Here is a 26,525-nt window from a genome sequence, read left to right on the forward strand (position 1 = left end):
CATCATACCTTTATATTTTATTGCATCTCTAATACACAGTGCTTATTTTATTTGTTTACACTTTCAACAAAATGCATTCATGTGTTCTTAGCACAGAAAGTTTTCACATTTTAAATATTGCATCTGCGTTCTTTCTGTCCTTGGCTCCAAGGCAATTCATCAAATCTTTTATACTTAGTTGCTTTGAATTTCATATATTTGTTTGAATTATTCCTGAAAACGTCTGCTCTTCTTTTGCGTGCAGTATGTACGTTTCTCAGTAAAGTATTAATCTCTGATTGTTGTTTAATACATTTTTTATTAATTGAAATTCTAAGTTCCTCAAAAACAGACATCTGCTTCTGATCTGGTTGGTGGATTAACAGTTGAAAGTAATTTTATTTGAACATTTATTGCACCAATATTAGTGCAGAAAAGAAAATTACCATTGACCACCTCCTTGTAATTCTGGCAATTCAATAACTTGCTGTCATTTCATCCACAGTATCGATTGCTCTCTTAGTCATATAATTTCTGGCATTTGCTTTTCTGCAGTAGTATCATTTATAGCATCATCATTATGTAATTTTGAAAGCATGAGAACAGTTTTTTCTTTTTCAGGAACATAAGAAATTAATGGTTATTCTTTTTCGAAACCAAACAGTGCAGAAAATATTCCTATATTCATCTTCAGTTTCCAAAATGCAATCTTCATCACTTTCAAATATTTCTAATAACTCACAGCCGTTGCATTTCCAATTCATAGGGAGTCATTTCTTTTTGCGATAATGCGCTTTGAAATCTAAAAAAAATTTATTTCAAATACTTTAAAATCGTTTGCGAGTAGAAATATTTACTGTTACACTCTAGGAATAAATTTCTCAAATAAATATTCAGTCAGAAAAACACTTACATGGACAGGTGCGTGGAGTGTGTCATACCTCATTTGCAATAAAATAATGAATATTTTTCTGAAACACACTGGCAACGGAAAAGGGTGCTACTTTGGTAGACATTTGCACGGATTTTGGCGATTTTTCTTTTGGTGAGTAATATGACTTATGGTAAACCCATTGTTGGATAAGTTATTTATGGTAACCGATACTTTGTTGTCATTTTATTTAAAAAATAATGCATTTTATTATGCATAAATTCCATGTTTTAAATATTATTTATGGCATTTAAATATTAAAAATCAGTTTAATTTTGCATTTTTATTTGAAATAAAAATTTTATTGTTTAAGATATTTTATGAAATTTTATGTTGTGGATTATGTAATCAATGACGTCACCTTACTTTAAAAGTAATTGGTTTTAATATCTATAAATTTAATCTAATGTTTTAAACATTATTTATGACAGTTAAATATTAAAATACAGTTTAATTTTGCATTTTAAAATGATTTTATTATGTATGATTATTTAAATAATTTTAATTCTAGGTGTGATGTAATTAGCTCTCTGATTGGTTATAGAATATTCGTGCATTAACAAGCTGTAATCAGCTCCCTGATTGGTTACTGAAAATTTGTGCATTACCGGGCCATTTTAAAATTTAATTCATATCTTCGAATTCCTTCAAAAATGTCTCTTTCAAAGATAATGTTGTTATTGGTAAATACCAAGAATTATTGGTATCGGAATCAAAAAATTGTCCTTTGAGACCTTATTTTGGCCAGCCTGGATTTCCTAATCAAAGATTTATTTATAAATTGTAACAAGGGTCAGAGGAAATTTATTTAAAATTTTTGGAGGGAACCTCGCTAATTGCTTCTTCAATGAAGTGCAAAAATGTAGATCACAGATGAAAATCGTTAGAAGAGCCAATTCTGAGGACGGCCATATATGGTATTGTGGTTATGTTACAAGATATAACCGCTCTAACGGTAAGAAAAGTATTAGACATTCCTCCTTTTTTACCGACAATAAACTAATTGCTGTCATTTTAGCTCTAGTGTACGAAGCGTTCTTATTTACTTATTTTAAAGTATTTAAGTAATATTTTAATTCTTTTAAACATTGGTTAGATGGTTTTTAATTCAATAATCAATTACTTAATATTTCAATCCAATTATTTTTGTGCTACAGTTAAAAGTCGTTAATCCAGACTCGTCTGGACTTCGGCGATTCCGGATCATTGATTTATCCGGATTATAGATCATCAGTTTAAATCTGGTAAGATGGCATGCAGAAATTATAAAATTAAAAATATGAAACAGTAATTTATGAAATAAAGAACAATTATGATCTAAAGGGTATCAAAATTTACAAAAAAAAAAAAAAAAAAAAAAAGCTTAATATTTATTTGTTTACTTTATTAAACATTTCTTTCTATGTAAGCTGTTTAAGTTGCTTCGTTTTATGTGATAATACTTTCTCTTTAATTCTATAAACAGACATAATTTCTTCTTCAGTTACAAAGTTCCGCTGTTAAAGACCTATAATTGCTGTGTCAAGAATACCGGCTAATTTGTCAATCGAAATTTTTTTGTTTTCAATAACCTCTTTTGAAATACTACATTTAGTAAGGAATTATAAGCCAAATAAAATAAAAACATCTGTCCTGAAGATAAGGATAGTGCTGACAGATTAACTTCCAATTCATTGTGCGCCGCGGCGTTTTGGCGTCTCCCCCACCCGGCCACAGAGCAGCGTCAAATTGATAAACAGATTTCGGAATGGTTTGAGAAACGAAGGATATACCTTTATCCATTTTTTGCAGCAATTCCACTTTTTGTTTTGGGCTTCTAAACATACTTTCGCTTTGTAGATCCTTTACATATTAGTAAATATATATCGAGAATTCTATTTGACATAATCGAAAGTTCAAGCTTACTTTTATAAAATTGCTCTTACAGTCTGCAAAAAATAATAAGCGGGATCCAATTCGAAGATTAAGGAACAATGCAATCTGCAACATTAACTGAATTGGATAATTTTAGCTTAACTTATACCATCGGTTATACATTAAACGCGCAAGCGTAAACGTATTATGCGCATGCACACACGCATAATCGCAGCCGTAAAAGTCTGTGCGACGCATGGGCAGAAAGTTTGTACTTTTGAGGTCCGGATTATAGATCATTCCGGATTATGGGTGTCCGAATTAACGACTTTTGACTGTATATCAAAGTAATAATTTAAACTTTCTTTAGTATTTTATACTCGTAGCAAATGTATTTATTTACATTTGCCTGCCATCTTAAAAAACAAAGTTTTCAACAAAAAATTAATCCATTATTTTTAATAATATTTATTTTTTTAAAGTTTTGAATACTTTTCTATGTGTGAAATAGTGTAAAAACGGCGTTTTTCAAGATGGCTGATGAATGTAAAAGCTGCGCCAATATTTGCGCCAAAGTAAATTGCCAAAAATCCGTGCAACCATCTACCAAAGTAGCACATGGAAAAGCAGTTCTGAAAGTCAACCACTACTAGAAAGTCAGCTACTGAATGTAGCACATAATTGCAGTTTGACAAGTTAGGAATATTCCACTTTTTTGTAGAGTGTGGGTATGATACACTCCACACGCTTTCCCGCAGGTTAAATAAAATGCTTTAAGTTGGGGGCTGGAGTTTATAAGTGTCTTTTTTGGCCTATCATAATGAAATATTCTTTTTCAGACTATCTATTCAAATAAATTGATTTCATATTATGTAAAAGTACTGTAATACAAGGGGTGATCAAATGAAAAGGTACGAAATCACACGGTAGGTACAAATGTAGACTTTATTCAAAATATACACCATAGGCTTGAGCTCAATGATCCCACTAATAAACAAGCCGCAGGATTCCTTGTTCCCAGAATTCATGTGGCCATGACGAGACCCAGTCCTTCACAGTGTCTTTGAGTACGTCGTCCGAGTTGAAGTGCTTGCTTTCCTTTCTGGTGTTTCTTCAGTGGACCAAACACATGGAAATCGCAGGGAGACATGTCCGGACTGTAGGGCGGATGGTCCAGTGCCTCCCACTTGAACTTGGCCAGTTCCATGTATGTGACTCTGGAGACGTGTGGACGCGCGTTATCATGGAGCAGAACCACACCCTCTGTTAGCAGCCCCGCTCTTTTGTTCTTGATGGACCTGCGTAGGCGTCGGAGTGTCTCACAGTACACATCGGAGTTAATGGTTTTTCTGTGCTTGAGGAATTCCACAAGTAGCGGACCTTTAACGTCGAAAAGAACGGTGTGCAACACCTTGCCTGCTATCAAAGTAGCACACGGTATTCCACACTAGTATTCGAATACTAGACTTTGCACAATATGATGCTTTGATGGAAGCAGAATTGAATATTTAAATCCAAATTCGTCATCTCTTGCGAGAATCTTTGTTTTCACTCTTATGAGTCCTGTTTCATCTCTGACGACTGAGAGACCATTTATTACATCTCCAGTCTAAGAAAAACTTTCATGCTGAACTAGTAGACTTAAAGTGTTTTTTGAATCCTTTAACTCGGCTGCAGACAAGAATTTTCCGCCATTTACAGATTTTGCCTGTCAGCTACTAATGAATCTTAGAACCCATGCTAAAATTCTTACAATTGCTGAAAATTTAGAATATTTTTCATACTGCTTAGATGTATCAGTACTCACACTAACGTTTAATACTATAGCTGTCTTTCTGATTTCTAACCAGCTGCCAAGTGGTAAGACGCTGAACACTGGTAGTTCGGGCTGAGGTTCGTATCCCGCGAATGGGCTGGCTGCATGGGTGTTTTCGTGGTTTTCTTCATGTGTAACGTGTATAAGAGCCAGCTTCCCTTAGAAAGTCCTCCACGAAGGCATCCGTCCCTTTAGGCAGATAGCCCTCGTGTGCTTTGCCATAATTAAATAATCCTTTCTGATTTCTGAAGAAATTAATGCTTCATTGGGTTTAATTTCAAGGTGTGACCAACCATCCTTCATATTCTTTAACCAGTTACGACTCTCCCATCATGAATTCTTTAGAATTTGATGAGGGGTACAACTTCGAGATATCGGCTGGATTTAACTGGCTATCGGCTGGATTATAACATATTGGCTGGATTTAACTGGCTTGGCACATAAGACCACTGATTTGCCTCTGAAAGTGCACAAATCTCTCTGATACGATTTCCTACAAAAGTTCCCCATTGATCATTGCGCTTGATCCATGACAGAGCTGTGGTGGAATCAGACCAGTAATGTTTTTCAGTTTCATCTAAGGATAACTTCGCTTCATAGACGTACTTCGCTAGACATACTCCTAAAACACAGGCTAAAAGTTCAAGACAAGGTATTGTCGTCTTTTTAAAAGGTGCAACACAAGATTTTGCAGTCAGAAAATTTACACTGGTGTCACTATTGTTTTCACATCGTAAGAAAATCACAGTCGCGTAAGCTCTCTGTCTCAAGTCACAAAAAACATGCAAAGTTTGTTTGTTTCCATATCCTGTTCTGCAGGATAATTTCAAATCTGATAAGATGTGTAATTACCGTACCATTTCAAAAAAAAAAAAAAAAAAAAAATTGTTTGACCTTTTTTGACAGTACAGGATCCCAATGTGCTTTAATAGACAAAACTTCTTGAATCAATAACTTAGCCGGTAATAATACAGGAGCTAAGAATCCTAGCGGATCGAAAATTCCCTGTGTTAAGGACAAAATCTCTCTTTTTGATAGGTTGTAGATTTGATACAGGCTTAAAATGAATGGAAATGCTATCATCCGTTCTATTCTATCCCATAGAATATCCAAGACTGAAATCTGATTCTTAGAAAAAAATTCCAAATTATCATTCATCAAAATTTTATTAACGTCGTTTATAGGGCCGAATGTCCACATCCGTAGGTCCATCTTAGCTTCTGCCAAAATGTTAATTGATTTATCTATAAAATTCTTTAACTCTTCCTCTGTATCAAGAGACGTGACACAATTATCGACATAAAAAGAATTTCAAATCTTTTCTGCTACGAAAGTTCGAGCGTACTCTGTGCCTTCGCTCGGCAAACACACGAGACAAACGGAAGGAAATGACAGCATCTAAAAGATACGGGCTGGATCTAACACCGAAAAATACCCTTGTGTGGCAATAAACATTTATGAGACTATCCTTTTTCCACTAATGGAACCTTAAAAAATCTGTATCCCCTTTTTTAAGTTCAATTTGTAAGACTGCACTTCTTACATCCTTCGTAACTCCTATGCGTTTCTCTCTGAATCTTAATAATAAGGCAGATATTTCCTTGATCAAATTCGGTCCCTTTACCAAACAGTCATTAAGGGAATATGCTCATTTAGATTTACATGACGCGTCAAATACCGGCTGTAACTTGGTGGTAAGACTATCCGGCTTAGTGACAGAATGATGCGGCAGATAATGTTCTTTAGACTTAAGATCGTACACCGGAAGTTTATCATGCCTTTAGCAAGCCATTCCCTAAAAACCTTATCGTACTCTTCAAATATATTCAAAGATTTAAGTCTTTGTGTTGTGCTGTGCTGAGAAACCTTTTTCCACGATTTCTCTGTTGGACGGTAATTCTATGTTATGTTCTAAACAGGATAGAGCAACACAGTATCTCCCCTCTTCATTTTTACTTAAGGAGCCTAAAAACTGTTCCCAAGCAATATCTTCTTCCACGTTCTTTGTAGAATTACTGCGAGAATCTGAAATTCCTATTGTGTCTAAGTTCCAAAGATCGCATACGTTTAAGTCCCGAAACGTCAGACTTACATTCAAAGTAAATATACCTCTACCTTGTGGTTCGAAATGCTCTTTAAGTCGACCACAAACAGTCCATCCTAATGTAGTATCAACTGCTGTCAAACCTCCATCGAGCTGTTTGACTTTCCGTGTGAGGAATTGTACCGTAAATGTCACTGCCGATTCGCATATCTATCTTCGGGCAACCTGTTCCTATGTCTGACAGCCATATCTTTTTACACTTTTAAGTTCTTTTAAAACTTTCTTTTCTTTTTCTTTTTCTTTTTCGTTCTTTTTTTTTAAGTTCTTTTAAAATAAAATAGGGCCCTTAGGTATGCGTGCTATATTCCATATATAGCTTCCTCATCCAAAAACGCAAATTTCATTTCTTTTCTCATTTAAAGGTTGAGAGAGCATAGCTTGCTCCGATACTTTTTATGTACGTTTGGTTCAATTTTAACCCCTGCAAAAAGCGTGTGAGACACAGCTTTCTCTGCAATGGGAATTAGTCCTAATTTCTGTATCGTAGACTTCAAAATGTACGATTTTGGTGATCCACAATCTAGAAGCGCTCGTATTTCTCTCGTGCTTGGTTTTTCCTAACACATTGACTTTAATTGTCAGGAGAGCTACCTCCGTGGAACACATCTGTCCCGCCGTAGTTGCCTGAACGATGTTTGGCTCTGTTGCCTTGTCCTGTATCTGCAGATCCGGGCAGAGAGAAATTGTGTGAGCCTTGCCACATGCATAGCAACGTACAAACTGTTTACACGACTTAGCAACATGTCCAGCCGAAAACCACTTTAGGCAACATCTCTTAAGCCTAATTTTATTCTTTTTCTCATCTAATGAAAGAGAGCGTGCTTCGTAACAGTCCTTATCATGTAGTTTATCGCAAAAAGTACAGTTATTATCTTTCGTCGTAAGGATACCTGCCGCTGTAGGGACATTCGTTAACTGTTTCGATTTAAATTTGTCTTTTGAACCCCTTTTCAATTTATTGTAATACTTGTCTTTTTGCCCAAAAATTTCAAATGCACCCCAAGTCTTTTCTCCCCTTCCACTTCGCATCTTAAAAATTTCATCAAATTAGTTAGGCGAAAAATAACCTGACTTTCTATAATTAAGACGCAATAACACGCCGAATAAATACTAATTCAGAAGTTAAACAACAAAAAACAGCATTATATTTTCAAAATTTTCACAGGACTAGTTTCGATGGTTTCAAAATTTTTGCAAAATTCAGATGTCAAACAACAAAAGTCAGCGTTATATTTTCAAAATTTTCGCAGGGTTCGTAATTTTCGCAAAATTTCGATGGTTAAAAAAACCATCGAAAAATTTTGAAAATATAATGCTGATTTTTGTTGTTTGACTTCTGAATTAGTTATCCTGACTTTCGTTTACTTCTCCAGAAAGTGGGCTTCTTTGCTAGACTCTGAGGACCTCCTCCGAGATGCATGATTCTACCATGGGATATAACCAACAAGTATTGTTTTTCATTTTAATATTTAAGGATTCGAGAGTTCTCAGTTGTGCTTCAATCTTATCAAATAATTACGGCAATGGTCATTTTTCACTACTACCTGTCTTAACATTTCTTACAATCAACTTTACAAACTCTCTCATGTATAATTAATAAATTAATTCATTAATTATTAAATCTTGATTCTCAAAACGTTCCTTAAGAGCACTAATAGCTTTTGAATAATTTTTCGCATACATTGGGTAACTGTCAATAAAGTCTTCCTTGTTTCATTCTTTGCACAAGATACTGAAATTTATCACTTTTGTGAAAATCAGGGAGACTGAAATGGAAGCCAGTTCAATAATTCTCCATCGCTCTTCTTAAGCTCTATTTTCGGGAGCTTTAACGATCTAGTGTTACGAGGTGAATTACTAGAAACACTATCTTGCGACCTAGTTTTTAAATTTACCTGTTTGAAGGCACCTAGCTTCTCAGTAACTAAGAAATGGTACTAAATTCATCCTTATAAATATCCCAGCTTTCCATTTCATCATTAACTTTTCCAGGCGTTACATCATTCCAAATTATAGAATTCAAAATTTGCTTGTAAAGTTCCTCAATATCTTTCTGTAACATTTGCAACTTTGTAAATTTATTTTTAATTATATCTGCTGAAAAATCATCCTTACCAATTTTGTTTTTGAAAACATTAACAGTCTTGGTATAGGAAGAACGCATTCCCCTGCGTTTTGCAGTTAGAAGATCTGTAATAAAACGATCAATTAAACCAGGTTTAATTCACAAAATACTATTCAACAAAATAATTTTAACAGTAACCTTACTGCATCCTGTCGCAGACGCCACTTGTAACGAAAATCAAAACCAAAATCAGAACTACGCCGAGAATACCCGTCAACGGTTGTTCTGTACAGGCTCTTTTAATACGCGTATATAAACCTTAATAATAATTAGACACAATGAGTCTATTATTAGAGTATCTGTTTATACTTTCAATATTTATAAAAAAAGAAATAAATTTTATCTATTTGGATTCTGCTCATGCTTCTTGACAATTTTATTAAACACTTGACATCAGCAGCTAGCATAAACAGAAAAAATACAATACATAATTCAATTAATAGCGACATTCAATTCATTGAACGCTTATCACTCAGCAAACACGGATTAGAATGTGCTTGGCAACGCCGAAAACTGATGCCATAAAAAAATGGAATCATAAAACGAAGTCTCGTGTTCTTTCAACTGAGTTATTCATAAAACAAAGTCTCGTGGATATCTTCCGAAGTAACTGTTTATACCACACGAGCACAACTGTAGCCCTTTCGAATATCCGTCCACAAATTACTGAGAACACAGATACCCACAAAAACACTAAGGAAATTCCATTGGATAAAGACACAGGTTCAGACGAAGATTATACACCTAAAAGGAAAGGTGATCAAACTGTCTGGACAAGAAATGCTCATATAATGCTACTTAAACAGAAACCCAAAATTTCTACTGAGGATCATAATGATAAACATTCACTTAATTATGAAGGGGAAACAAATGAACAAATTCCTGCAAAAAAGTGTGAAAAGGAACAAGATACTAACGAAATGGATACATGTGAAATTGAAACAAATATGCGGAATCCAGTGCATAATTCTAATAATGCAAACAAAAAGCAAAACAACACTGATGACACTAACATTACCGAAGGCTCAAAGAGAGTTCTCCGCATTGTAGCGAAGACTAATACATTTACATGGGGCCAAATTTGGTCAATGTTGAAAACTGAAGGAATCCGCAATACCCATGGACAAATGATCCCGAATGGAGTCAAAATTGTGGCCGTAAATTCTCAGACATATAGACAAATTCAGATATAGAGCATCACTCATACACCTGCCTGAGGACAAGAATCTTAATCAAAGTAATTTTCCACAGTTTACCTTCGGACATCACTAAGGAAATGTAGGAGGAATTGGAAGCCAAAGACTACAAGATTGAAAGGGTGAAACAGTTGACTAGAAGGAGAATAGATTAAAATTCCCCTCTTCTTAGTCACTCTTCCTAAGACTAGAAAATCTGCTAAAATTTTTAATGAAAGTTACTTATGTGATCTAAAAATTAATGTTGAACGTTATAAAGGTAGAGCAGGACCCCTGCAATGCTACAGATGGCAGGGGTTTTATCACACCCAAAGCGGATGTAATCACCAACTTAGATGTGTCAGATGCGGAGAAGGACACTTTTCCTATTTATGTCAAAACAAAAACAACAGACATACCACGACGCTGTGCTGATTGTGGTTCTTCCCAGACCTCCAACTTTACGGGGTGTGAGAAGTTCCCCCCAAAAAATAACGAAAAAGACAAACCTAAACTCTGCACCAGCCTCGTGATCGAAAATAAGTCATACGTGCTGGTACTAAGCATAGGAGTGAATACACAAATTATTGATGAAGCGAAAAAAGTATTTGCCGATCTTGCGGAATTAATTTAACATATTTACCAAATCACCCCAGAAGAGCGGATATTCCAGATCTGGTTTTAACTAATACTACTCTTCCTATAGGTCTCGAAGTTAAGCAAGAACTCACCTCGGATCAATACAAGTTTGGGATTACCAAGCTCAAAGAGACAGGATACAAGAACATCACTGATTGGAAACGTTTTCACAACATCCTCTGCAAACAACCCCCCTCCCCAGATATCAACACGCTTAAAACACAAAGTGACACTGACGCCGCAGTGGAGAACATTACCTCCCACATTCATAAGGCTATTTAGGAAGCTTCTCGTTCCGTTCCTAAAGAGCAGCACACTGATAGACTTCCTGCTAAAATTAGGGATCAGATCAAAGAAATCGACTAAGAAAGCTTTGGCACTTCACCTGGGATCCCAGTTTAAAGAAAAGGCTTAACAAACTAAGCAAGAAAATAAAATAATAATTAAAAAAAAAAAAAAAAAAAAAAAGATATTCACAATTTCCGAATGGACAGATGGGAGGAGAAAATTTTCAATCTTGATACTCAGAGCGGCTCTTTCTGGATGTTAACAAAGGACTTAAGTGTAGCTATGTTTGTAACCGCCCAATTTATACAAATAAACATGCGGCGCTCACAGACAAGGATAAGTCTATGGCTCTAGGGGATCATCTTGAAAATCAATTTAAACTAAATACGTACCCTAAAGATGCAAGCTTTGCTTACGAAGTTTGCTACACAGTAAGAGATTGGCTTACTCCTCCTACAGTGAGAAACATGGTTGATTTTACCACCCGCCAACAAAGTAAATTAGATTATTAAGAAGCTCAAAATTCAAAATGCACCAGTTCATGATGAAATTAGCAACCTTGATCTGAAAAATCTCCCTTACAACTTCATAAGTAAATATACGGGAGTGTTGAACGCCTGCCTCACACTGTCTTATTTTCCTGAAAAGTGGAAGAAGGCGAAAATAATTCTTATTACCAAGCCCGGCAAAGACACCAATAAGGCTGACGGTTACTGGCCTATCAACTTGGTACTTGGTTTGGCCAAAATTTATGAACGCATAATACTAAACAGAATTGCAACCCTAAATGAATTTGCTTCCCCCAGAAATAATTTGGGTTTAGAAAAGTCTGCCACGACAAAGAACTTAGTAAGGCTCATTGAATTAATTGGTGCAGCGCTGCATAATAGAAATAATATTACCCTACTCATGCTGAACGTGGCGAAAGCGTTCGACAGCATCTGGCATGAGGGGCTTATTTACAAGCTTATTAAAATTGGATTTCACAGGTAGCTCATTGAACTTATCATGTCTTTCATCACAGGAAGAAATTTTTATGTGCAATATGGGAAGGAATACTCTGATCTCCGGATCATTAATGCTGGGGTCCCCAAGGGTCCATCCTTGGCCCCATATTATATTCTCTTATATTCTTCTTGTAATTCCCCATATTATATTCTTCTTGTCGCTGACTACTCCAAGCCATAAATGGATAATAATCAATTTTTTTGGATGCTACGCAGGTGACACAGCCTTAGCTGTGAAGTCTGCTAATGCCAATCATGCAATAAAGAAATTGCAGGATATTATCCCTTCAGTAGAAAAATGGTGCTCCTTGTGGTGCATCTTCATCAATGCGCACAAGTCACAACTCTTAATGATACAAGGAAAAAAGAAAAATTTGTCCATACGCAGAAAACTTTACCTCTTCAGGGTCGAAGTTCCACACGTCAACAAAGCAAAGTATTTGGGAAAAACCTTAAACAATAAAATGAACTGAAATGGCCACATCAACAAGATACGCAGCAAAGCAATAGGTGTCATGAATTCTCCCATCCCCCTCATTGGGGGTTTCCCTTAGAAAGTCCTCCACTAAGGCATCCCTCCCCTTAGACAGATACCCCTAGTGTGCTTTGCCATAATACACCACACCCCCTCATTGGGGATTCAAAACTGGATTTAAATAAGAAAAGACTTCTGTACGTCATGGTTCTAAGACCAATTATTGCTTATGCTTCACCCGCCTGGGCGACAGCGTCTATGACTAATATAGTCAAGCTGAAAAAATTTCAGAATCATTTCCTTAGAGTTGTAGAGATATTAGGTATTTTTTGGAAGCAGGAAAGATGAAAAATTAACAACGCCTTCGCCAGGAATCGAACCACGGACCTCTGGAATACCTGCCCAGTGTGCAACACCACACCACCAAGACACGGCAAGAAAGGGGGGAGGGAATACCTTATATACTCTTCCTTTTAAAGGGCGACTGGGGGTTTATAGGGGACCCAATCGCCAAATCCTGGGTGAGGAGAATCATCATCCAACACCCTTTTCGTTCGGGCGCCACTGTAGAGACATTAGGTATTTTGTGGAAGTAGGAAAGATGAAAAATTAACAACGCCTTCGCCGGGAATCGAACCACGGACCTCTGGAATACCGGCTCAGTATGCAGACCACCATACATGAAGGCACGCCAAGAAGGTGGGAGATATACTTTATAGAGTGATAACAAATGCGCACTTCTACGTATTGAATGAAAAGGCTGCACAAAGAACTAAATATTGAAAGTATTGAGGACTTTTTAAATAAAGCTAATGGAAACTTCTACAAAAAGGCCAAGGTTTGTGCCCATCTGAAGTCCTTTAAGACTTTCAACTACAAAATTTTAGCAGAAGACAGTGACATTCGCTCCTATGCTGCTCGCCTCTGTCGTAACGATAACTTCCCTACTTAAACTCCTGTTGCAACTATTTTACCTGTACTAGTTTTGTTTGAACATGTTCAGTTTACCTGTATGTATTTTCCACTAATTGTGCACCGTATTTTCTTTTTTCATTTTATTTTTCTGACGTATTTTATGTTTACATTACGACTACGCTGCTTTGCTCCTGCCTTGCCCTTTTCTCTTTCAAGTTTTGTTTTTCTGGCCTTGCGACTGCTGGCCACCTCTTTTCCCTCTTCCTCTGAACCCCCTGTGGGGCCTCAAGGTCCAGACTGGTATTACGTGATGCGTCCATCGGACACTATTTTACGAAGCCCGAAGCGTCGCACCGCTGTGTGTCATTCTCGGCAATAATAATTCAGTTCAGTTCATCTGTTCCCAGTTGCCTAGTTATCGCTGTTACAAGTTATGCGTAAACTGAGATCTCCGAGTTAGCTTTCTCTTTAGATGAGCTTTGTGATTAACGTTCTTAGTAGTTTGATACGTAACTACTTATTGTACTCTGTGATACTGTGAACTCCTGTACGAGTATTTCTGAAGAAAATTCCAGAACTTTGAAGTGTTTATTTTGATAAAAATTTTTATTAATCTATCTTTGGACCTGTGTGCATTCAATGTATTACAAACTCACACCTACGCAACAGTAGCTTTGTTCAGATTGGCTTAGAAACAATCGTGATGGGGAATTTGATCCTTTTATATGATAATGCCCTTATTCAAACCTCCATTTAAAAAAGGAGAAAGATCATTTGAACTGCGTTTAAGCACGCGTAAAGCTATGCAATTTTCTGATGCTGAAGTTAATAGAGTTCTGAACGCTAGGAATCGCTCGGTAGGTCTGTTGAAGAGATTTTGAAACTTCTGAATCGATTTGTAAGCATGATTTATCATGTAATGTCTCTTAAGACGTCACATCAGCCAAAACCATGTTCAGGAAGACCCCGAGTGACGGATAGTCGCAGAGATTGTGGATTGCAAATATCCAAAAGCACTATTCATAGGCAAATCAAAGAATCTGGTTATATGTTTCGCGTTAAAATTTCTCTATCATTAGCGCTCTCAAAGCATCACAAACGAATGAGATTGCAAGGTCTGCGATGTAAGCAGCTTTCGGGCTCAATGGACAAATGGGTTTCTACTTTCTAGATACGACACGGCACGATTCGTCTAAATGCATACAAGCAACAAGAGACAATCTTATGTAATTTGCAAAAAACATTGGAAGTCAAAATTTTGTGTACCAGCATGACAATACTCCTATTCATAATTCTAATTCATTTCTAATGCTAGAAAAATGACTTAGACATGAATATGTCACTGTTGAGTGGCCGCCAATTAGTCCAGTTTTAACCCGATCGAGAATGTGTGGAGTATCTCGTAGGGTTTGAAACAATGGAAGTAGTTTTCTTCTGTGAATGACTTAAAAGCAGCCATCTAGAATGCATGGTACAATGTGAAACCAGAATTAATACAAAAACTTAGTTTTCTCAATAGAAAAAAAGTGTATTCGACGTCATAAGGAATAATGAGGCGACTTTAAAATATTAAGTTATTTGAAATTGATCAATTGTTAAAATGTTAATATTCTATAAATATTTTGGGACACATATTTTTCTTCAGTTTTATTTTTTCTAAAATACAAACTGCTATTTTAGTTAAATATTTACTGGAATGCAAGTCACATGTGATGTAAATAAACACATTTTTATTTGTTGTTTGTCCTTTTCATTTTTCTAAAACGCATAATATAGTAAAGTCTATAAACTTTTGGGACAAAATCTATTTTGAATTTGCCTTCATATCTAAAACCAGCAACAATCATAAATCCTTTAGAAAAACTTTCTTTATATTCCTTGAACCATGTTTTAAGTTTTTTCCCTCTTTGATGATAATAAATGGATCTCTTTTTATTGCAGTCATGTAAATACTTTCATTAAGTAAATAAAAATGTTGATGAAACAGTGCACTATGCTCCCAAAAAAAGTAATTATGTGGCAGCCCATATAAGGTTTTATTTGGCAAACCAGGTAGATATGTGTTCAGTCAGGGCTGGTGCAAATGGTACAGTGGTGGAAAATTTAGGAACGGCAGAATTTTTAGCATTTGTAGAAGCACCGAGAGGAAAAATTTGAGCATGCCGAAAGTTTTAGAATTTTGACAAGTTGCTGGGCAACACAATTTTGGAAACGCAACATTTTTAGAATATAGGGAGGCCCCAGCAGAATTTAGAGCTCATAGAGATTGCACTGAGCAGCAAAATCGACACCGGATGCCAGAAATGCACCAGGCACCAGCCTTGCATATGGCACACGTGTATTTACACATTTGAAATTCAATGATTGTTTTTTTGATTCATATTTCTTTATTCATTGAATACATTTGTTTTTGTTGTAATGAATTGCAATGAAACTGGAGTTTACCCTATTTTATTTTCTTTACATCCGCAGTTTGAACTGTTAGATTACAATTGTGATCATGGCTGGTGTGCAGTGTAGAGGTTATGTATTTTGCCGAGTTTATGCATTTTTTTTTCCTATTTTTTTAACGAAAGCAGACCATTATGTACATGGAGAGAACAACAGCAGTAAATACTCGAAAGTCTGTGTGTCTTCTATGGAAATATATATATATAATGTTGTAAGATCTTAAATTCATTTAGTGCGAAAACAAATTACTACTACATGCGCAATTGCTGCAAAGTAAGTTAATAATAATTTATTTCCTAAACAATATTGATTAATTGATTATATTATCTCCTAAGTTTAATTAAAGTAGAATATTTTAAAAGAGTGAATCCATACTAGTAAGTTATATTTTGAAAGTAAAATGTTAATAATGTTTTAACGAGGACTGGAATTAAATCATCATGAAGAACAAAATTTCAATTGTAAAAGGAAAAATTAAATTAAATGCATGTAATCATTGTCATTGATCGGAAATTAGTTGACTTTTCAAGGGGAACAAACCAACTCCCGTTCAATGAACAATAATTAATAAATAAATACGTAAATACGAAGGTGTTTCGTCTTTACTTGAGTAATAAGGTTAAGCCAAACCGGCAATTCTAGTCAGACCAAATAATTCCGTGAATAGAAGGGATTATGAACCAATGCTGATACTCAAAGAATTTATTCTTATGAAACATTTTAGCCAATTCAATTTTGAGTGAAAAGCAATTTCTGTAGGGAAGTCCGAAAAAACTCGAGTAACCGTCTCCCGACACCCCCGTGTTTATGCATTTGATTTCTATGTTATTTGTGAAAATTAAACATTGGAAATTGTCATTATGAAATACAATTCAAAGTATAAAGTTGAAATAAACATAGAAGATTACAAAAAAAGATAAATAATGCAAACTTTGTAAAAACAAATCAAAAATAATATAAAAAAAAATAATAAGAACAGTGAATGTACATGAAGATATAAAGGCCAGAGAAAGTATTAATTAACTTACATTCTTTCTAGTGGAGAGTCGGCAAAGTGTTCTCTTCGCGTCTGACACAGAAGTGTAGGGTGTTCGAAAAATTCTTAGCACCAGCGGGGGCTTTGAATAATATCAGTCGGTAAGACTTGGGTGAAGTAATTTATGGTAGTGGGTGGGACTCGGAATTCTTGAGGGATGTATTATGTGGAGTTCTTATTTGAGTGAAACTGTCTGTTAAGATTTTTTTGAAAATACTAGTGAATGGAAATTAATTAATTTCTGGCTAATTGTCGTGTCAAAATGATTAAGAATTTAAGAAAGGAAAAAAGGAATTTTCACTGTCTAAGAGCTGTTAAACAGACTAAAGATTATGAAATAGGCCCATTTTTTTAGTAACAGCATAAGTCTGAAGACAATTAGCTTTTTACAATATATACAACTGAGTAATTACACTATATACAAATTTTTCAACTGATAGTCATCCAACTTATACCGCCTTCTCAGGTTTAGGGACAAATTATCATATCCCTATCAGTTAAATGATTTAGAGTGAGTATTTAACGCCTGCTCTTTTAAGGGAGTGGTTAATAAATTGAATGGGTATTACATTATTTTTGAGAATTTTAATAAGGAGCAAAATTTCGCGTTGTAAATCTATTGTATCTGTGCAGATAATTTTAATTCGTTGTATTTGATTTATTATTGTATTGTTAATTACTTTTTTGGATATGTTGGAATTCCAATTTATTAATTTGTTAGTATTGAAATTGAAGTTTCTTGTTTTGTCAAAAAGTAAAATTTTTTTGTAGTTAATGATTTGAAGATCTAGATAGTCTATGTTATTTTGTGAATTATTAGTTTTATTAAGTGTAAGACAATTTGGATAAATCTCAGAGTGTTCAATTTTACCAAAATTATTAATTGTAATAAGGTCATCAATATATCTGTAGGTGTGCTTGTAGTAATTTAACTCTTGTGGTTGTAGATTTTTTTGGAAGTTAAATTCTTTGATAAATAAAAAGATGTTACAGATCGAGGTGCTGGAATGTAAGCCCATTGGCAAACCTCTGACTTGTTTAAAAAGTTGATTTTGAAACCTGATGTAGTTATGAAAAAGTGTGCATTTTAGGTAGGTGTTCCATTTGTTAAGAGTCATAATTGTGAGCATATTAGGGAAGAGTTTTGGCAGATCAAGTAGACTGGTATAGATTTCTTCTAGAGGAAGTGAGGTATATAAGTTTTCAGTGAGGTATATAAGTCATAGCAGTTAATGCTTTGGATGTTAATTGTTTGAATGGCATTAATGGCAGGAGTGTTATTATGGATGATCCAGCAATAGTTATGATTAGTGTTACAATCGTTGAAAAAAAAATTACAGATTTTTTTAAGTTGAATTGAAAAATAATAGTCTACATTTTTCTTGTAATTATTAGTTCCATTAGCTATAAATCTGAATTTCAATGGTGTTTTATGGAATTTGGGAATTGCATAAAGGTTAGTGAATCTGTTGTAGTTTGTATTTAAAGTAATATTGATTTTTTTATGAAAAGTTTTAATCCTGTTTATTATAGATGTTTCTGTAAGGTTGGCTAATTGATAAGTAGTTGCGTTGAGAAGTTCTTTATGAATAATTTCTGCGTAGAATTGTTTTCATGTAATGCTAAAGTTATTATTTGCTTTATCTATTTTTGTAATAGTAAAAAGCTGTTTTAATTTTTTAATACCTGATGTAAGTTGCGACCAATTCAGTGTACTTTTAAACTTGAGGTGACTGATTTCGGTGGATATGCGTTGAAAAATTTTATCTTTCCATTTTAAGAAGGTATCTATGGGTAAATTCAGTTCATAGCTTGCTTTAACTATAAATTCGTTGATGTTGTTTTTGAAAGTCTTGTAACAGTAATTTTTAGTCATGTTTCTGACTGGTCTAAATTTTGTACCATAACTCATTAGTGTTTTTAGTTGATGGTTTTGTATGATATTCAGGTTGCCAGTAATTATGTGCTGGTGATGAGAATCTACGTAATTGCTGTAAATTGGTGTCTTACAATGTCATTCTGCTGTTTCATCTATTTCATGGTGGTTAGTGAGCAAGTTGCTTAAGGTCCTTTGATATTTAAATGCAACCATTGGTATTGTATCTACAGCTGGGAAGTAAACTTTACAATTGCTGATGATTCTTGAGAAATGAATATTGTCAAACTGCGGATGCAGAAAATTGACTTTAAAATAAATTTTGCGTTGAGTGAGACTATTAGAAAGTCTGAAAAGACTAAAATCGAGAATCATGTCTTTAATGATTTGTATGTCGTCGTAGCTTTCTTGAATGAATTTTTTTAGTTTGACAAAGAATTAGTACAAGAGTGTAACCAGTTGAGAAGTTTCTTGGGGAAGTTGTCTGTGTCAAAAAAAGATTTCAATTGTTTTTTCAATGCAAGTGATAAAAATCTCGCATTATTTTTTAATTTGCTTACTCTTTTTCCTCTTTGCGTTTTGTTGCTGTAAAGCTTAAATTGGTTGAAAATAGATTTTTTAGAAGTATTTCTATGACTATGTATATAAGTGTTAAGTCCATATGGATAAACTGAACATTGTTTTAGTATATAGAGAGATTCCTGAAAAATTCGTTTTTTGTGATTGGGTATTATATGTAATATCTGAAGTTGAATAGAGTTGAAGTCATGGTGTTTAAAGTGCTCTAATTCTGCTGTATTGAGTTGTGATGGTGTACTTAATTTAATGCTATTTTTTTGTGCCTTGAATTTTTTAATTTGAGCTCTATGGTTATTGATTCGAAAGTTAAGATTGTTTTTAGTCTGTCCTATATATTTCATATGTCAGGTGCCGCAGACAGTTAGTTTTTCATAGAAATTGTTTTTTTGGGTTGCCTGTAGCAGGCATGGCGTTAAATTTTCAACTTTGTTATCTAGTGGAATGACATTTAATGATTTCAATTTGAGTTGGATGACTATCAGTTGAAGGATTTGTATATAGTGTAATTACTCAGTTGTATTTATTGTAAAAAGCTAATCGTCTTCAGACTTATGCTGTTACTAAAAAAATGGGCGTATTTCATAATCTTTAGTCTGTCTAATAGCTCTTAGACAGTGAAAATTCCTTTTTTCCTTTCTTAAATTCTTAATCATTTCGACACGACAATTAGCCAGAAATTAATTAATTTCCATTCACTAGTATTTTCAAAAAAATCTTAACAGACAGTTTCACTCAAATAAGAACTCCACATAATACATCCCTCAAGAATTCCGAGTCCCACCCACTACCATAAATTACTTCACCCAAGTCTTACCGACTGATATTATTCAAAGCCCCCGCTGGTGCTAAGAATTTTTCGAACACCCTACACTTCTGTGTCAGACGCGAAGAGAACACTTTGCCGACTCTCCACTAGAAAGAATGTAAGTTAATTAATACTTTCTCTGGCCTTTATATCTTCATGTACATTCACTGTTCTTATTATTTTTTTTTATATTATTTTTGATTTGTTTTTACAAAGTTTGCATTATTTATCTTTTTTTGTAATCTTCTATGTTTATTTCAACTTTATACTTTGAATTGTATTTCATAATGACAATTTCCAATGTTTAATTTTCACAAATAACATAGAAATCAAATGCATAAACACGGGGGTGTCGGGAGACGGTTACTCGAGTTTTTTCGGACTTCCCTACAGAAATTGCTTTTCACTCAAAATTGAATTGGCTAAAATGTTTCATAAGAATAAATTCTTTGAGTATCAGCATTGGTTCATAATCCCTTCTATTCACGGAATTATTTGGTCTGACTAGAATTGCCGGTTTGGCTTAACCTTATTACTCAAGTAAAGACGAAACACCTTCGTATTTACGTATTTATTTATTAATTATTGTTCATTGAACGGGAGTTGGTTTGTTCCCAACTCCCTTTCAATGAACAATAAGTCAACTAATTTCCGATCAATGACAATGATTACATGCATTTAATTTAATTTTTCCTTTTACAATTGAAATTTTGTTCTTCATGATGATTTAATTCCAGTCCCCGTTAAAACATTATTAACATTTTGCTTTCAAGTTACTTCAAAACATCTTTCAAAATATAACTTATTAGTATGGATTCACTCTTTTAAAATATTCTACTAATATAATCAATTAATCAATATTGTTTAGGAAATAAATTATAAATCCCTGGAAGCATTTATCAAATAGATATAAAGATACTGAAACAAATGTTTTTCTCTAATGAGTTTGTGACGTTTTGGTGGAAATGGATATAATCAGTACCAACTTATTAAGCAGAAAATGTTTTAAAGCAAAGGCTTTTTAAGATATCACTGTCAGTTCTACTGTTACTTGTGTGATTATATTAAATAACAACCATTGTGTTGTAGAGTTCCTCTCTTTGGAATTCTAAGTTAATGTTGGAAGTGAAGAATCTAAGAACTGATAAGCGAATAATCGCTTGCGTTCGGTGACAAGAAACAACAAGATAGAAGGGTAACTAACCCTTTATTATTCCAATAAGATTTAACAAAACTCCTCCTGGGTGTGTACTAGCAAAGCCCGCACTTGGACTTGAACTTAAAAGACTAAGAATTAAACTAAAACTAAGATTAACTAAAGAAGTATAGCCGAAGCTATCAAGGTTCAAATTGAGCTGGCCCCTTAACTTATTTGACTACGAAGCTTAGCAAGGGCCTGAATAAGGCCGGACGTAATAACAGCTTTGAGAGAGAGAGTGGCCAAAAAGGCAGACGCGCGTAAATCAGAAACTCTGATTCTCTCTGCCTCAGTAAGTAACTTCGTGGTTTAAATACCGCTCCTCCTCATTTAATATTCAGCAAGATTCCAAAACTACGTTCTGGCCGGAAGTAGTAAGTTGAAGTTAAGAACTTGACAGAAAGGAACTTTAACTTAAAATTTAACTGTTAATAAAATTAACACAATTCTTACAGTGTGCTTAACACACATATAGTAAATTCTTAAAAGGCTTAAAAACATTCTTAAATAAAATACTTTAAGTTGGGGATTGGAGTTTATAAGTATCTTTTTTGGCCTGTCATAATGAAATATTCTGTTTCAGACTATCTATGCAAATAAATTGATTTCGAATTATGTGAAAGTAGTGTAATATCTAGTTCTTCATTGGCAGAGGAATGCTTTTTTAATCACATTGAAAAACAAAAGTATATTTTACAGTCACATTGCTGAATTTTTATTGACTGAACAGGCAATTTAAAAAACGGGTCATAGTGGTAATCTTAAATTAAAATAACATGTGAAGAATTGAAGGGAGCCATACTGTAATATATTAAAGAGGAGAAGTAAAATTTAAAATACCAGTGATTACCTGTGTCAGATTTGAAGCTAGTAATTTAATGCATGCACAAATATTTATTTGTATATACATTGTGCCCACTAAAATCCTTACCTTCCTTTATTTCCACAACCACTGATTTAGACATAATAATTGAAAAATAGTTTAAAAAAATTCCAAGCAGAAGATTTTTTTTCACAGCAAAGCAAAATCGCCTAAAAAATGTGCGAACAGCCACTTCAGTTCTGCTCATTCCAGAAAAAATATCCTTTACTCTGCTGATTAAATTAAACACACTGCGTGTCTTCTTGTGTCAATACACATCATAATTTTGTCCTCGAGAAGACAGATAGCACTGGTATATATTATCATATTCAGAGTATGCATTGACAATTTAATTTTCATAACTAAAATGTTAGCTAATTCCAGCTAAGACGCATACACAAACAAGTTTTCATATTTTACATGTTCTAATATTTCTTCAAAAATTGTTAATTAAATGAAATGGATGGCCATATTCTCCTCATATCCATCAGTGGTTCCAGAAACATACTTACCACAGTAAAAGTGTCGTAACTATCACCGTGGAATTTTGCAACAGTTATAGCACTTTTCATTGATCTGTTTAAATCCTGTTTCATCATTATTACTGTAATGTATCTGTATGATTGAATTAATAATTTTCTCTTTCCTCCTCCTTTTGGCAGCTTTAGGGCGTGATTTAATTGAAGATGTCTGTGGTAATTGAAACTACAATTGGAGATATAACTGTTGATCTCTATCTAAAAGAAAGACCAAATACATGCTTAAATTTCCTAAAACTGTGCAAAGTGAAATATTACAATTTATGTGTTTTCCACAAAGTTGAAAGAAATTTCATTGCTCAGACTGGTGATCCAACAGCGACGGGCCGAGATGGCGAATCTATATTTTGTCGCTTGTACGGAGAACAAGCGAAGTATTTTGATGCTGAATTAAAGCCACGCCTCAAACATGAAAAAATCGGCACTCTTTCTATGGTCAATAATGGGAATAACATGAACGGTTCTCAGTTCTTTTTAACCCTCGGTGAAAATCTTACATATCTGGATGAAGTTCATACCGTATTTGGTGAAGTTGCTGAAGGTTTTGAGACTCTTCTTAAAATCAATGAAGCTATTTGTGATCCTAACAACCGTCCGTACCAAGATATAAGAATCACACATACTGTGGTACTGCATGATCCTTATGATGATCCTAAAGGATTAGAAATTCCCGATGCATCGCCTGAGCCTACCAGAGAGCAGTTGGAATCCAATTATATTGGTGCTGATGAAGAAATTGATGACACCAAAGGCAAAAGTATGGAGGAAATTGAGGAAAAAATTAAAGAAAGTGAAGCAAAAGCAAGAGCCACAATTCTAGAAATGGTTGGAGATATACCAGATGCCGATGTAAAACCTCCAGAAAATGTATTATTTGTGTGCAAGCTGAATCCAGTTACAACTTCTGAAGATTTAGAAATAATTTTTTCCCGATTTGGACCAATAAAAAGTTGTGAGGTAATTAAAGACAAAAAAACCGGGGAATCTTTACAGTATGCCTTCATTGAATTTGAAAATGAAGAAGATTGTGAAAATGCTTACTTTAAAATGGACAACGTATTAATTGACGATCGGCGAATCCATGTTGACTTTAGTCAGTCTGTCTCAAAATTGCAATTTGATATGCAAAAGAAGTCTTCAAAGGGAAAACCATCCCAGTCACAGAACTTTTTGATAAAAAATACTCAGAACTCATCACGTGGGTATGATATGATTTTTGATATGGATGAAAATAGTAACGAACCTCGGACTCACAGAAAAGTTCATAGGCAAAAATATTCAGTGTCACCGAAGCATAAGCGAAAACATAAAAATGAATCACATGACTGTAAAAGTAGTAAAGCAGATGGAAACCGCACACGGAGAGACGAATGTAGGGAAATAAGAAAAGATCCATCCTCTCCCCATCATTATTCATCGTATGATAAATATAAAAGAAGTCATACCTCTATATCAGAAAAGACTAATATTAATGAGTATAAACGAACTAATTTAGATTGGAGGAAACCTGAGAATAAATCAAGGAGGAAATCTAGATCACCATCTCCATCAAATGGATCGTTAAGGTATTCTCATGATAAACACAAAAGACCTCAGACAGAAAAACATGAAAGGAATGTTGCTAAATGGACTGATTCAGATCGGAGGAAACAAGAGAAAAAATCTCGGAAGAGGTCTAGATCATCATCTTCATCAAGTGAATCTTTAAGATATTCTCGTGATGAACGTAAAAAGTCTCCCATGTTAGTGTTAGGAAAAGATAAAAGGAATGTAGATAAACAATCTGATTCAAATAGAAGGAAAAAAGAGAAAACTTCAAGCAAAAAGCCTAGATCATCCTCTTCATCAAATGAATCTTCGAGTCGTTCTCGAGATAGATCACAGATTAAGAAATCCAAAAAGAAAAGGTCAAAACGTTCCAGTTCTTCATCCATTCATTCAGATTCTTCATTTCATGCACATGAGTACGCATCAGAAAAGCAGAATGCAGACAAGGCCTTATCACATAAGTTAAGCTCTTCATCTCGTACTTCATATTCTAAATCAAAAAGATATGTTTCAGATTCAGGATCTACATCTTCATCTTCAGATGACTCAAATCGTAATTCACATTCAAAGTCAGACAGGGAAAAAGTAAAATACATTTCAAATTCAAAATCTGCATCTTCACCTCCACATCGTGTAAGTCTTAATTCGCATTCAAAGTCAAAAGCGAAAGCACTGAGACATGTATCAGATTCGAGATCTTCTATATCTCCGGAATGTTCAACTCAGAATTTACATTCAAATTCCAAAAGAAAAAAGACAAAATATACTTCAAGATCTTCAGCTCCCGATCTATCTCTTGAGAACATGACAACAAAACGTTCTCATCATAAATCTTACAGGGGTAGAGAAGACAGCTATCATCGTTAAAAACAATTTTAATTTGTAAGAGCTTTTGAACCAGTTTTTATTGTAAATTTCAGGGAATTCCGAATCTAATTAAAATGAAAGTCTTATTATACTTTAGTTTGTTTCCTTCCTACACATGTAGTGTACATTTTATTATTAATTTTGCGTAATAAATAAGTTGGTGGATAACTTACTGCGCTAAACGTTCCTTGCATTTTTTTTTTTTTAAGAAGCCTCATTGAGGTATTTATCATTTTTTAATTTGCGATAAATCATATTAATTTTAAATTGACGTGTAAGAAAGTACGACGAGTAAGATATTTATTTTTAATATTGTAAAAAAATCCAATGCTTAATGCAGCCTTAATTATTTAAAAAGCCATTTTATAAGAACTTGACTTCGAGTGTTGCTTTACAATTGTGTTTTCCAAACTTTTGCAATTACGGAACACGTTGTAAGTTATAAAATTTTTAATTAAGAAGCACTAGAGTAAATTTGGTTTTTAGCTACGAAAAATGATGACACAGGTATAGTTAGATACGTTACCATTAGGTTTCAATTCAGTTATTTCACAGAATAGCTAGGTATTTCTTTAAATAACTAGCCAAGTCGATTAAATAGTCATAACAGATTAATAATTTCACACTTTCTTTAGTTATGCTATAAATTAGCTATTCATAGACCATTAATTTAAGTAATTTGACATGCAAACAAGTTCTTTGTTTTATAAAATAACGGATGATAAATAGTTAAGTTTGCAGTAATATTTATATTTCAGTTTTTTATAGCTAATACTAGGAGTTTTTACAGCGGAAAATATAAGTAAAGCTTATAATACAATACAAATAATAATAATAATGACAATTCTAAGTACTACAACTAGTTCAGACAGCTTTTGTTTGCTGTCTGTAATACTTTAATTGTGATTTAGTCAATGAAATCATTAATTAAGTCTTAGAATCCAATAATTTTATATTTAAGTGATTCAATTATGTCGTTCGTGAACTATATATTATTTTATGAAATAACGCATTCTATGCTTTAACGATGACACTTAAAGCATTTATATCGTAACTATAAGAGAAACGTTTTTAAATTTAATGTTGGGAAAAAAAAAAAAAAAAAAAAAAAAAAAAAAAAAAGAAAGAAAGAAAGAAAGAAAGACATAATAATTTAAATGAAATAAATAATGCTAAAAAAATAAAAAAAAATAACTTTTTTTTTTTTTTTTTTTTTCCCAGCTTTCATATGCTTGCGTCCTTCAGTTAGATTCTTTCAATGTCTGGCACAATGTTAGAACCTGAATTCTTGAATCAAATGCATTAAGTCGGTTTCTATATTCAGCAAGAGAAAGTACATTATTAATAGCTCCTTTTGAAGAATTCACATATTCTATTGACAAGCTTGTCCAAAAACTCGTGTATTGATAGTTTAGTCCAAAGGGACAATTGGCCCTGAAGGACTGTTAATTTCGTT

General features: G+C 34.0%; 1 protein-coding gene across 3 annotated transcripts in view; it reads left to right on the forward strand.

The window, feature by feature from the left end:
* The window catches only part of LOC118191660 (uncharacterized), a 147,385-nt gene that overhangs the window by 8,048 nt on the left and 112,812 nt on the right, over nt 1-26,525 (forward strand). For 2 of the 3 annotated variants that reach the window (XM_035362493.2, XM_085816978.1), the window contains exon 2: nt 22,778-25,160. The exons of the other annotated variant lie outside the window; for it this stretch is intronic. In XM_035362493.2, coding sequence (XP_035218384.1) covers nt 22,802-25,069 — 2,268 coding nt within the window. In that variant the 5' untranslated portion in view covers nt 22,778-22,801 and the 3' untranslated portion in view covers nt 25,070-25,160. Of the gene's footprint in view, nt 1-22,777; nt 25,161-26,525 lie in introns of those variants that run through there. 3 annotated transcript variants of the gene reach the window in all.

This window comes from Stegodyphus dumicola, chromosome 1 (genome assembly GCF_044657685.1).
Source record: "Stegodyphus dumicola isolate Sdum_Otavi_A_Nest chromosome 1, ASM4465768v1".
Taxonomy (NCBI): domain Eukaryota; kingdom Metazoa; phylum Arthropoda; class Arachnida; order Araneae; family Eresidae; genus Stegodyphus; species Stegodyphus dumicola.